Genomic DNA, 13,107 nt, shown 5'->3' with positions numbered 1-13,107 from the left:
TGATTTCAAAACTTACTACAAAGTTACTGTACTCGAGACAGTGGTGCAAACATACGGATGGAAATGTAGATCAGTGGGATGGAATGGAGAGTCCAGCGATAAACCCTCACCTTATGGTCAGCTGATCTGCGCAAGGATGCCAGGACAATTCAATGGGGAAAAGAGTAACCTTCAACAGATGGTGCCGAACAACTGAATAGCCACTTGCAAAAGTCTAAAGCTGGGTCCCTTCTTACACCTTTCACGAAGCTTCATCAAAATGGACCACAGACCTACGTATAAGACTGAAAACTACACAATTCTGAGAAGAAGACATAGTAAACCATTGTGACCTGAGTTAGGAAACACTTTCTTAAATATGACACCAAAGCCCCAGGGACAAAAGAAGGCATACATAAGCTGTTTTCATTCAGTCACCAAGTCATGTCCGACTATTTGCAACTCCATGGACTGCAGCACGCCAGGCTTCCCTGTCCCTCACCATCTCCTGGAGTTTGCCCAAGTTCATGTCCATGTCAAGTACATAAGCTGTACTTCATCAAAATTAGGAACTTTTGTGCTACCGATGATATCACTAAAAAAGTGAAAAGACAACCCACAGAAGGGAAAAAATAATTACAAATCATAAATCGGATATGGAACTTGTATCCAGAATGTATAGAGAGTTCTTATAACCCAGTAAGAAGACAAACAACTCGATTTTAAAATGAACAAAATATCCAAATTGAAATTTCTCCGAAACAGACAGAGAAATGGCTAAATAAGCACATAAAAAAGATGTTCAACATCATGGGTCATTGGGGAAACGCAACTCAGATCGTTGAGATACCACTTCACACCCACGAGGATGGCTAGAACCAAAAACAGAATTACGAGCGCCGATGAGGATAGAGAAATTGAAACCTCGTCCACCAAGGGTGGGGACATAAAATGGTGCAGCCACTTTGGAAAACCCTCGGCAGGTCCCCAAAAATGTTAAACGCGGAGTCACTACATGCCCCAGCACTCCCGCTCCTAGATACGAGAACTGAAAACATTTGCCTAAAAACCTGTGCACACATTTGCAGAGCAGCATTATTCACAATGGCCCCAAAGTCCAATGACTCACGCATCCGTCCACAGATGAATGGATAAATAAAAAGGAGTGTACCCCTGCCATGGAATACTGTTCCGAAGAAGAAGTAACAAAGCACTGACATGTCCTCAAACATGGAGGCGACAGAGGCCAGTCACTAAAGACCACCACTGTGTGAGTGCCTTACGGGAAACGTCCAGATACGATACATCTACAGAGACAGGACGTAGATCAGAGGCTTCCGGAAGGTGAGTTTGGAATGAGAGAGGGGCAGAGGCCGCGAGAGGGCCAGCAGCCCGCGCCTTCTCCCCCATCCCACGGTTCAGACGCCACTGCCCAGCGGTCTACAATTAGCCTTACAGCCAGCTGCCTGCTGAGGCCCAGGCACGGGGCGTGGTCTGCTCAGGGTTACACAGGAGGAAATGATGGAGCCTGGGTCTATCCAGCAGTGCCCGGACCCCAAGAGGCCCCCAAGTGCATCCTCCCCACCGTGTCTTCAGTGATTCCACCTGGATGGGAGGGAGGGCATGGATGGCGAGTCTCTATATCAGGGAAACTGGCCAGCGTGGGGCCAGCTCCCTGCCCTCCACCCCGGGGCAGCTGGCTGCCACACAGTGTCCCACTGACTCATCTCCTGAACCCCAAAGGCCGCTGCTCACCACTGTCCAGACCCCACCACCCTTTACAGCTCCCCCTCCACTGTCAGGCGTCAGGGTGCCTTCGCTTACGCTGCTGGGGCTGCAGATCCAACCCCCAGACAACTTGCAGGCCAAGTCTCATCTGCCCGGGCTGGGGAAGCTGCCAAGGCTGAGAACGAGCGTGCATCTCCTGCTCCGGGATGTCGAGGCGCCTCTGCTGGGATGCAGCCAGGAAGTGGAGCTGGCACCCCGGCCCGGCGCCCACATCCTTAAGGGCCTGAACACCCCGTGGGCCTTGGAAGCCGCCCCGCGGAGGTGCCAGACGGAGTCCCATTCGCTCCTGGGAGAGGCAGCCCCAGGGCCTCCTGGACTTCCAGAGGCACGTGCCTCCCCTCCGGTTTCAGAAGCCTCTTCCCCAGCGCCTTCACTAGAGCAAGCTTGGGGGGACGTGTGGTTCCTTCCCTACGGGATCAGGTGCAAAGTCCAGGTATGGGCCACGCTCAAGATACATTCAGAGTTTGTAGGCAGCAGCAGCAGGGCACGAAACCCAGCCCAGGGTGCTTCTGAGTGAGGGGCCTCACACGACTGCAGGGGTCCCACGTCCAGGAGGCTTCTCAGGCCTCCCGTCTCTGGGGACAACCCCCAGGCTGAGGCCGTGGCCCCAGCCCAGTGTAGACACTGAGCGAGCCTTCATCCCCCTGTGCGGTCGGCCACATGCTCACGGATACAGAGAGCACATTCTCCTCTGGAACACAACAGCTGGGTGTCTCAGCAGGGACGCTGGAGTTGTCTTCTCTGCAGACACTGAGAACCCCTAGCGTGATGCGGACCTGGGGGAGGCCTGGCCCCTAGGACCCCATCACCTCCTCTCCCACTGTACCAGGGAGCTGGGCTTGAAAGGGCCCAGGAGCCACCGGAGCAGCCACACCTGCCCATTTCCGGAGCAAGCTGGGCAGTGAGCGGGCCCCAGCTGCGGTCTCCTCTGCTCGCCCCCTGGGGGTCCCGTCTTGGACCTCCTTGTTCTGGGTCTGCTCGGTCAGAGCGGCAGACGGGAGCCATGGCCCCAGATCCGGCAGGGGGCTCGCCACCCACAGTCACACTTGGGGGCGGTTCTGAGGGCCTCCAAGAGATGAATCCCCGGCCCGAGACCACACAGCCTGAGCCAGGCCGGGCTGCCTGGCTGATGCCCCCAGCAGGCCGCGCCACTGGCAAAGTCTCAGAACAGCCGGAGGGCCGAGGAGAGCATCACCTATTCTGCCTCAAAACTGAGTCAGCCCAAAACGGGATGGGGGTACAGGGAGCCGGCTGGGAGAGGGCTGGAGCTCCCCGGGCGCCTCCCCCGACCGGCCCAAAGTGCCGCCCAGCTTTCTGCCCCTTGGGGTTGGGGGCCTACCACATCGTGGTGCGGAGGGAAGCTGAAGGTGTACTCCTGGCCCAGCAGCCGGCCGTAGGTGTAGTCCTCGCGGGCCCGATGCCCGTACGCCCCGCAGTAGTCGTAGGGGAGCACCTGCGGCAGGCGAGGGGGTGTCACAGCCCGGCCCTCCTCCCTGCACACGCTGCCTGGAGACCGAGGCCCACAGGACAGACGGATCTGGGCCCTGCCCTCGCCAGGTCCGACCCCCATCACAGGGCAGCACGTTTCGGACGGGGCTGGCTCAGGCATGCCAGCAGCATGGCACGAGCGAACTGTGGTCTCCGCAGCAGTGGGAGGGCGGGGCCCGAGACGGAGGAGAAATGGGGTGTGCTCGGGCAGGCAAAGAGGGGGAGAGAGGGGGCTGAACAGCAAACAGGGCGGGTTGACTGGGACCCCAGGGGCCACCCCAGGGCTTCCGCCTCAGTGCCGAGGGGCTGCGATGAGGCCCAGGGGTCAGCCTGCTGAAGAAGAGAGAGACAGAGTCAGGGGTGGGGTGGCTGCCGCAAGGATTCCGGATGCTGTTGCCATGGCGATCCAGGATGCGGTCCCGCTCCGGCCTGGCCCTGCTCAGAGGGTCTTGCACGTTCAGGAAGGGAGAGTCTCTGGACAGGTGGGGGAACCAAGGTGCAGAGAGACTGACGCTTGCCTCCAGTCCCCGGAGAGCCCTGACTGCCTGGCCTGAGGCAAGGCGGTGGGCCCCAGAGGCTGGGACTCAGCGCCTCTTGCCTTGGCCTCTCCTGTGCTTGGCCAGCCGCTCTCAGGGAGGCCCAGAACCCCACACCCCACTCTAGTCCTGTTCCTGCTGATGGAGCCCCTCCTTCCCAACTCCACGGCCACTCCTGGAAAAGCGTGAGCAAGCCCGGCACCTCTCACCCGCAGCAGGGCCAGCCCCGCCCTGTCTCTTCTCACCAGTAAGAGCTGAGGGTGAGGTCTTGACTGAACTGGGCCTCTCTGTTCCTCCAAGTACCCCCTCAGTCCCCACCCCCAGCTCCTGGCCGAGCCCTGGTCCAGGGAAGGCCTTTACAGGAGTCTCTGCGGGAAGTCATCTCCCTGGCCTGCCAAGTGGCTCCCACTGGCCCCTGAGGCCCCTGCAGGAACACCCCAGCCTGCTGCAGCCTGGCCAGGAAGCAGGGAGTAGGGGATGTCCGGCCGCCCAATGCCCTGGGCTCCCAGGGTGGCTCCTGGGTGGGAGGGGGCTGCAAAGCCCACCCATCTACGAACCAAGGGTGTGTTCCTGATTCTGGCTGTGGTCTCCTCCCCTTGCCCATGGGTTCTGGGAAAGAGGGGCTTCCAGGCACCAGGCTGGAGGCAGGGAGGGGTCTGTGCAGGCCTCTCCTCTCTGCTGACCCCAGAGGTCATCAGGAACTTGCCTTGGGACATGGTTGCTATGGAGATGGGAGATAGGTTGCACTTGGAAGGTGGCTGCTGAAGTATAGCGGCAGGAAGGGGCTTTTCATTTGTAAAAACCTGGATCCACTCCTATCCCCCTGGTTGTATTAAAGCATCACACCACCTGCCCCAGAGACCCAGGGCCTCACAGGCAGGATGGTTCCCAGTCTTTCCTCTGAGAACCCAGTTCCCTGGGAGGAACTGGGTGGGAGTTGGGAGCCCCCAAGAGGGCACCCAGAGGCCAGGACACTGCGAAAACCCCAACTTACAAACTAACACACGGAATGCGTCATTTTGTGCTCAATCCTCCTACTCACATTAACAGTTGCAGCCGCCAAAAATATATGAACAACATTATGAGAAGATGCTCTAATTTCTCCCGTCAACGGGGGAGTCTCGTGTGTGGCCTCCTCGCTGTGGAGCACCAGCTTTCCTGGGCCCCTGGCGCATCTAAGGCGGTGGGAGGCCGGGCACTGTGGGTGGTGAGTGACGTCCGTGGCAGGGCCCCGAGGTCACAGGCGGACCGGGCGGACCAGCAGGGGCTCGACTTCTCCAAAGGCCAGACGAGCCTCCCACCCCACGGCTCACCAGGCTCCCGAGCGCCAGAGACAGCGAGGGGTGCGGACGCGGGGGTGGGCAGTGGGCGGGGCTGGAGGGCAGGGCCGGGCGTGTGCCGGGGCCTACTCACCGGAGCTGGGCCCTGGGCGCTGAACCATCCCGGCCGCTCCCAGCCGTGGCGCTCTTGGAACACGCAGCCTCGTGCACGGAGCTCCTGTTGGGGGGCGGGGCACAGCGAGCAGACTCAGGCCTGGTGAACCCCCAGAGCAGGGCAGGGGGGCCGGGACCCGCCACCTGACACCTCAGGGCGTGGACGATACAGAGATGCTGGTGTTCAGACCCAGGACCCAAGCCCAGGCTCTGAGTCCAGGTCTAGGTCCCCCTGGCACCCCAGCTGCCCGCCCTGAGGATCCCCAATCTGTTAGGTCTCCCCTGGCACCCCAGCTGCCCGCCCTGAGAATCCCCGATCTGTTAGGTCTCCCCTGGCACCCCAGCTGCCCGCCCTAAGAATCCCCAATCTGTAGAACAACCTTCTCCTGTGGACGGAACTGCACCCCAAACTCCTGTGTTGAAGCCTTATCCCCAGAGTGACTGTACTGGGGACAGAGCTGGTGAGGAGGGAATTAGGGGAAATGAGGGCCCAAGGGCGGAGCCCAGATCCTTATCAGGTGAGGAGGAGCCAACACGGCGGGGAGATGGCCGTCCCGAAGCCAGGAAGAAGGCCCTCACCAGGGACCGGGCGGTGGGCTCCTTTACCCCTGACCATCCAGCCCCCAGAACGGTGAGAAATGAGCCCGAGCCCCCCAGCTGGCGGCGTCTGTTACAGGACAGCCGGGGACCCCGTGATGCCACAGCCGGTGTCCACCCAGGAGGAATGAAACCAGGGGAACGGCCAAGCTGTGCACACACGTGTTCACAACAGCCCTGACGAATGCAGGGGCGGCAGGTGTGGCCCACCCATACGACGGGGCGTTAGCCTCCGAAAGGAAGGACATTCTGACACCTGTTAGATCACAGATGAACCCCAGGAGCAAGCTAAGGAGAAGGAGCCAGTCACCAAAGGCCGCATGGTGTATGATTCCATTTATCTGAAATGACTAGAGGAGGCCAGTCCCCATAGACAGAGAGTAGCGCACTGGTGCTCAGACGTAAAGAATCCGCCGGCAACGCAGGAGACCCGGCTTCAATCCCTGGGTCGGGAAGATCCCCTGGAGGAGGATTCTTGCCTGGAGAACCCCATAGGTGGAGGAGCCTGGCGGGCTCCAGTCCACGGGGTCGCAGGGAGTCGGATACGACAGAGCGACTAACACTTTCACTCACTTTCACTTTCGCGAGGCTGGAAGGCGGGGGATGGGGAGTTATTGCTTAACGGGTACGAGGCTTCCTCTTGCGGTGACGGGAACGTTCTGGAACTAGCTGGAGGTATGGTCGCACAGCAGCATGGAGGCCCTGAAGCCCCCTGAACTGAGCACTTCAGGTTCAAATGGCAAGTTGTATGTGACACGCACTTTGCCACAATAAAACATTACAGCAGACGCAGTAAGTTATTTCAGTGGCAGACCGCTTTGAAAATAAATGCGGTTGTGGGGGAAGAAAAGAATCTCCACTCTTGGGTTTAGAAGGTCCTGGGGCCGGGGCCCAGCCATGTCTGGAGCCCAGGAGGAGTGGGCCTTGGGAGCTGAGTCTGGCAGGACTTACAAGTGCCAGCCAGGACCAACGGGCACCCGAGGCCCAGACGGCCTGTGTCTCCCCCTCCCTGTGGGCCACCAGCCTCAAGGGGGAGGACGCACGCGGCCACATGCCCGCTGGTGACACCCCGATGTCTCCCTGGGCGTCCGAGGGGCTGGGAACAAGGACACAAAGCCTGCTGCCCTCCAGTAAGAAGGGGGCGCCTCCGCCGAGACAAGTCGCCTCCCCGACGACACACACATCAGCCGTCAGCGGCCGGGAGGTGTCACGAGGGGGCGGCTAAGGAGGAAGTGGAGGCCTGCGTGAATGTAGATGCCTCCCCGGGGGCACGGCTGTGCGCCCACCAAGTCCCCTCCAGGCACAGCTGTACGCGCCTGGACAGCTTGTCTGCGCCCGGCTCCTTCCACCCCAGGCTTGGGGAGCAACCCTGTGTTCCTTGGGAAGCAGCTGAGCTACGTAGACAGTGCGGGTGATGAAAGCCTGGGGTCAGGCGGGGGGAACCTGAACCCACAGGGGTCCCAAGATTGCCCCCGGGCCCTCCAGGCCAGGCCGGAGAGCGGGACAGCCCAGGAACCTCTGCTGACTCTGTCCTGGTGGGGTAGCGGGGAGCGTGCGTGGACGCCAGCTGCCTCTGGGGTCCAGGGACTGGTCTCAGAGGAAGGAGGCCCTGTCTTCTATAAACACCACCTGCTCACTGAGCCTGCCGCCTGCCTCCCGCTCCACCCGTCCAGGGGATGGGCAGTCCCTGAGCATCTATCCAGAGTCAGGCTCTGTACCCAGAGACAGGCCCGGGCCCCGCTGGCTGGGTCCTTGCAGACAGGTAAGCTAAGCATGCAGCCCCAGACGAGGGCAAGGAAGCGGGAATGGAGATGGAATGGGGACGATAGGAGCAGGGGGACAGAGCCTGGGTTGCTGGGGACCTGAAGAGTGCTGAGGGGCAGGTCCCAGGAGAGGGCACCTGACGATGGGTTTCATCATATAAGTAGAAGTTTGTCAGGAGGAACGACGGCCCAGGCAGGCTGCTGCCTGGCTCGGCCTCCTGACCGGTGACTGCACACATCTGCCCCCGCGGCTACCCTGCCGCCTGTGCTGCTCCAAGCGCGTTTTACCCGCAAATGCCGGGAACGAGCCAGCCGCCTCGTCACCTCACGTGCCCTGCAGCCGGGACTCCCCGAGAGCGCCGCAGCCAGAGCAGAGCGGGCCCGTGGGGCTGGGGTACCTCGTGCAGGGGGCCCGTCCGCATGTTGCGTCCAGCCAGCGGCTCGTCGTGGGGGAAGACGACGGAGTAGTTCTTGGCGTAGGCCTCGTGGCTGCGCTCCCGGATCCAGCGGCCGTGGTCCGTGAGCGAGCGCTGGAAGCGCCTGTGGTGACAGAGAGGGGTGCGTCACCGCCTGGGGGACCCTCGTCCTCTCCCAGAGTCCTCCCCAAAGGGGCCTCGGGCACCCCCAAGCCTTGGGGAGCTCAGCTGCCTCCTCTGCAGCCCCCACAGCCGTCAGGCACAGGGACTGTGGGCGCAGGGCCTCAGGCTGGGGTCGTGCTGGGGGTAAGCCACGCCCCTCGTCCTACTGGGGAGCCACCCAGAAGCCTGGACCTTCCAGTGGAGGTTAACATTGGGGTCTTCAGAGTCTGGGGTCAGCAGGTGTGACAGCCTCTTTCTCCATGGGGCCCCCTCGGCAGAAACAAGGGGTGAAGATGAGAAACCCCCCAGAGGAATGGAGGCTTGTCTGGGGACCCTAGCTGTGTCTGCAGACCCTGCACCCGGGGACTCTGTGGCCAGGATCCCCACAGGATCCCCCCGGGCCACTGGGGGGATCACGTCACCCTCAGGGGTGTCCAGCTCCACCTACGGGCCCTTCGCCGTTTCCCACCGAGCTCAGAGGCGCCTCCCCAGCCTGCTCACGGGCGCGATGGCCGGGCCACCCGACGGCCCTTCTGCCTGGCCTCCTTGGACTGCAGGGCCGCCCGAGCCAAACCGAGCACAGCCGCTGGGCTGCCTGCCCCGCTGGGCCCCGCTGCCCTCCCCGGGCACAGCCCACCCCTCAGGTGCCCAGCTCAACACCCCCAGCCCCCGCCTTTCCCCCATCTGTGGGCATCTCGCTTGTCCTCCAGGACCACTGCCCCCCCGGCTGCGTCCCCACCGGCTGCTGTCCTCAGGGACCCCGCCCGGGCCTCATCGTGCCTGCCAACTCTCAGTTCTCACGTGGTTCTCGTCTGCACGGTGCCCAATCTGGGCGGGGCAGCGGGACCACACTCGTGAGGGTTCTGACGCCGACTCCATTCACAGCGGCTGCTACCGCGTAAGGGGCTCCCTTCCAGGGCGGGGCTGGGTGCCGGCTGCGAGAACCCAGGGCTGGTCCTCAGAGCGGCCTCACGTGTGGGGCCCTGGTTTGGCTCCTTGCACGGGACAGGAGACCGGCCTGTACTGAGCCAGGAGCTTCAGCATGAAGGCGGTTCATGGACGGGGGTCTGGGGGGTGCCCAGGCGCGGCCGGGACCGAGGAGGGGGACGGGCCTGGGGCAGGGCTGGGTGATCCCCAGACGGACAGATCCTGCCCATCTGGACCAGCCCCCGCCGGCCTTCTGCTCACACCTGTGCACGCCTGTGGGTGTCAGGAGCAGGCACTCTGCTGAGCCAGAGCACCAGCAGGGGTCAGCAGGAAGAGGGGCCCTCCCCGGGGCCCGCATAGCCCAGGCTGCCATTTCCCACCTGCATGCAGGCGGGCAGAGGGGCCTGCAGCCGGGCACCAGCGTCCAGCCGCCCTCCCGATGTAGTAAGGAGCGACTCCTCCTTTCCTGGCTGCCAGGACCCCAGCGACTCTCCTCAAACCAGCGGCCTGCGCTCTGGGCCCCGCCTAGGCCAGGCCCCGGGGGTGGGGGGCACATCCCCACCGTGAACCTCAGACGCCTCCACTGGGAGAGGGGACCCTCGTCCCCATTTCACAGATGGAGAGACCCAGGTCAGAGAGGGGAACTGGCCACACAGCTAACAGGGAGGGCCTACCCTGGGAGCCTCCCCCACAGGTGACCCCCAGTCACCTCCGTGCCCGAGCTTGCCCTCCAACCCCCTGCATGTGTGAGCACAGGGACGAGCGCGGCCCCCCGCTCCCCGCACAGAACCCTCTACCCCCGCCTCGCCGCCCCCGCGGCCCGTCTCCACCCCCGCTCATTAGTGCTGAGAGGCCCCGGGTGCCGTGCCGGAGGCTGGCCTGGGGGTGGCGGCCGCCCAGTATGTGTGTGGGGACGGGGCGTGGTGCTGGGTGGGCACCAAGTCCCACGTCAGGGACTGCTCGGGTCGGACGTCTTCAGCTGGTCCTCTCCTGGGGCACGCTGTCCGGGCCGGAAGAGTGGGCGGACCAGCCCCCAGCCCCGAGATCACAGCTCTGGGGGTCTCCCTCCGGGGACCCTCTGCTCTCCGACCTGTGACCCGAGGTCCCAGCTGGCCGGGGCAGGGGCGGCGGCTCTGTGAGCACCCACGAAGGGGCCCCCAAGACGCTCCCACTGATGTCTTGCTTGTGAGAGGAGGCAGGGAGGGAGAGAGGCCCAGAGCCCCTGAGGGGGGCGTCCACCAGCCCTGGAGGTGGGAGGCCGTTGGTGAGGCCCAGGCTGCACCCTGGTCCATCGGTTCCCAGGGCGGAGGCCTCACCCCTGAGGGAGGGGAGATGGCAGACAGCCTGCAGGCCTGGAGCTGGGCGGCTGTGGCTCCAGGGCCGGGTGACTTCAGGCGAGCCGCCTCCCGTGAGGGCTCCTCTGCTCTGCTGTTTGTAGCCGGAGGGGCTGGGACTGGCCCATCCCTGAGGCTCCGGGCAGCTTTATCATCTCTGGAACATTCCTCTCTTGGGAGAGCACGTGGGCACAGCCCCAGACTGTCTCCGAGGCAGCAGACCGCGCTGTGCCAGGCGCCACGGGGAGGGGATCTCAGGGTATGCCCGCCTGTCTGTGTGGGTGGCGGACACACCCCTGTGGACACAAAGTCCCCATCAGGCCAGGACGGGGCGAGGTTAGAAGAGGAGCCAGGGTGCGCTGAGCTGAACCAGAGTGGTCTCCACCACCCCCACCACCTCCAGCCCTGCCGGGCAGCCGGGGTCTCTCCAGGGAGCCCATCTGCCCAGAGCCATCACAGCGCCACGGGCTGGGCCCCCACAGAGGCCTCTCCAAGCCGCTGTCTCCTCTGCCCTCTGCAGTGCTCAGGCCACAGAACTGCCACCCGAGGAGCGGAAGCCTGGCCCCACCGACCCTGCCTCGGGGCCTCACTGCTCCAGCTCACAGAGGGCGGTGGGCAAGCCGGACGCCTCCCGGCTCCGATAGCAGCCCCGCACGCACACTGGCCTCAGCTCAGCTTTCTTTAGTGTTTCACGCGCAGACCCGATGCTGAGCATTCCGCCTACTCAGACACGCTCACTGCTCCCAGCAAGCGCCTCACATCCCCGTTACAGAGGGATGGGCTTGCACGGGGTCCGATTTATTCCAGTCTCCCCGTGAGTGAAGTGTGCGGCCAACGTCTCACTCGGGGCTGCCTGCCTCCCAGACGTGCTCACATCCCAGCAGTGACCACCCTGGCTCAGCCCCATCCCCGGGCAGCCTGCTCCCCCGGCCTCAGTCTCCCCATCTGCAAAGTGGGACGATGGGATCCCACTGCTGACCCCAGAGCCGTCGGACAGGTCGGGCAGGACACAGGGACGAGAGGTCCTGGAAACTGTAGAGGGCGGTGGATTTGCCAAACCCAGGCACCCTGCAGCACTGCCCCCTCCCCCAGCTGGCCTCTTCCTTCTTTGCTTACTGCCACCTCTTCCAAGACGCCCTCTGGATTTCAGGGAAGGCTCCTTTCTAAAGAGCCCGGGATGTTCACCCCACCCCACCCCATCCCAGCAGCTTCCCTTGTAGCTCAGTCGGTAAAGAATCTGCCTGCAATGCAGGAGACCCAGGTTCGATCCCTGGGTCGGGAAGATCCCCTGGAGAAGGAAATGGCAACCCGCTCCAATATTCTTCCCTGGAGAATCCCATGGACAGAGGAACCTGGAGGGCTACAGTCCACGGGGTCACAAGAGTTGGACACGACTTAGTGACAAACCATCACCTCCGCCGCCCCATTCTAGGGCAGCCACCGCCCACCCACCAGCCCCCATGGGCACTCGCCTGATGTCATAGCTGTGCATGTCCTTCTCTGGGCGCCCGTGGACAATCCAATAAGCCAGCTGCTGCCCGCAGCCACCGCCCAGCATCATTCCTGGCAGGAGCAGAGAGCTGTGGGTCTGCAATCTGCCCCCAGGCCCTGCACCCCACCTCCGTGCCCCTCCCACCTCTGTGGGCAGCGTCAGCCCCTATGCCCTGGGTCTCACCCCTGGGGTGCCACATGTCTCCTCCTGGCAGGCCTGTCCCATCTCCACCCCTGTCCCAGCCACAGCGCTCCTAGGCCCACCCCCATCCCAGGAAGGGGCGGCTCTGAGAACTGGAGGAGAGCCCAGCTGGGCCCCTCACTTCCGAGACGGCAGGAGTCGGGGAAGCTGCGCTGCCCGTACTCACCTGCGCTGTTGAAGCCGCAGCCCAGGAAGAACCCGCGGAGCTCGGGCGCCTCCCCCATCAGGGGCTTGTGGTCCGGGGTGAATGACTCTGAAAGGGAGGGGAGAGCCTGAGGGTCCCTCCCGGCCACATGCTCCTGGGTGCAATCTCCCAAGAAGACAATAACTGAGGCGGGAGTGGGCATCCGAGGCCGCTTCCTCCCTGGGTGCAATCTCCCAAGAGGACAATAACTGAGGCGGGAGTGGGCATCCGAGGCCGCTTCCTCCCTGCTCGCTCCTGCCACGTTCCGCTGAGGTCTTCCTCACTGATGATCTGAACTGGGCTCCGCCTCGTGGGGCCCAGGTGTGTCTCGTGACTTGCTGCTGGCGGGGGACCTCTCCCGAGTCCCCGGCACAGCTTCCCGTCCCTGCGCCAGCTTCCCGCTGTATCACAGCAGGGCATTCCTGCCCGTCGAACCCCGGCAATGCAAGGGCCGGGCTTTGCTCGCTGCCGTATCTCAAGGCACAGGGTCCAGCAAACAGTTGGTGCTTGATACATGCTCGCTCAGTGAATGAAGGGTTGTAAGTTCTCTGGGAGAGGGGACCAAGCCTCTGGCTTCTGTCTGCCGCCAGCGTGCTGGGGACGGAGGCTAGGACTGATGGAGAGGAACGCTCGAGCATGATTAAAAAGGCGTCCCTGGTGGCTGAGATGGTGAAGAATCCACCTGCAACGCGGGAGGCCCAGGTTCAATCCTTGGGTTGGGAAGATCCCCTGGAGAAGGGAAAGACTGCCCACTGCAGTATCCTTGCTGCTACCCACTCTGGTATGATTATAAAGAGCCCCACTTGG

General features: G+C 62.9%; 1 protein-coding gene across 1 annotated transcript in view; it reads right to left on the bottom strand.

The window, feature by feature from the left end:
- SARDH (sarcosine dehydrogenase) overlaps positions 1–13,107 on the bottom strand; it is a 60,268-nt gene that overhangs the window by 27,204 nt on the left and 19,957 nt on the right. The window contains 5 exon segments of the mRNA XM_070378689.1: positions 3,107–3,220; positions 5,205–5,288; positions 7,983–8,124; positions 11,896–11,986; positions 12,283–12,369. Coding sequence (XP_070234790.1) covers positions 3,107–3,220; positions 5,205–5,288; positions 7,983–8,124; positions 11,896–11,986; positions 12,283–12,369 — 518 coding nt within the window.

This window comes from Bos mutus, chromosome 11, assembly GCF_027580195.1.
Source record: "Bos mutus isolate GX-2022 chromosome 11, NWIPB_WYAK_1.1, whole genome shotgun sequence".
NCBI classification, from domain to species: Eukaryota; Metazoa; Chordata; class Mammalia; order Artiodactyla; family Bovidae; genus Bos; species Bos mutus.
The sequence above is the reverse complement of the archived record's forward strand: the minus strand, read 5'-3'. Positions and strand labels throughout refer to the sequence as shown.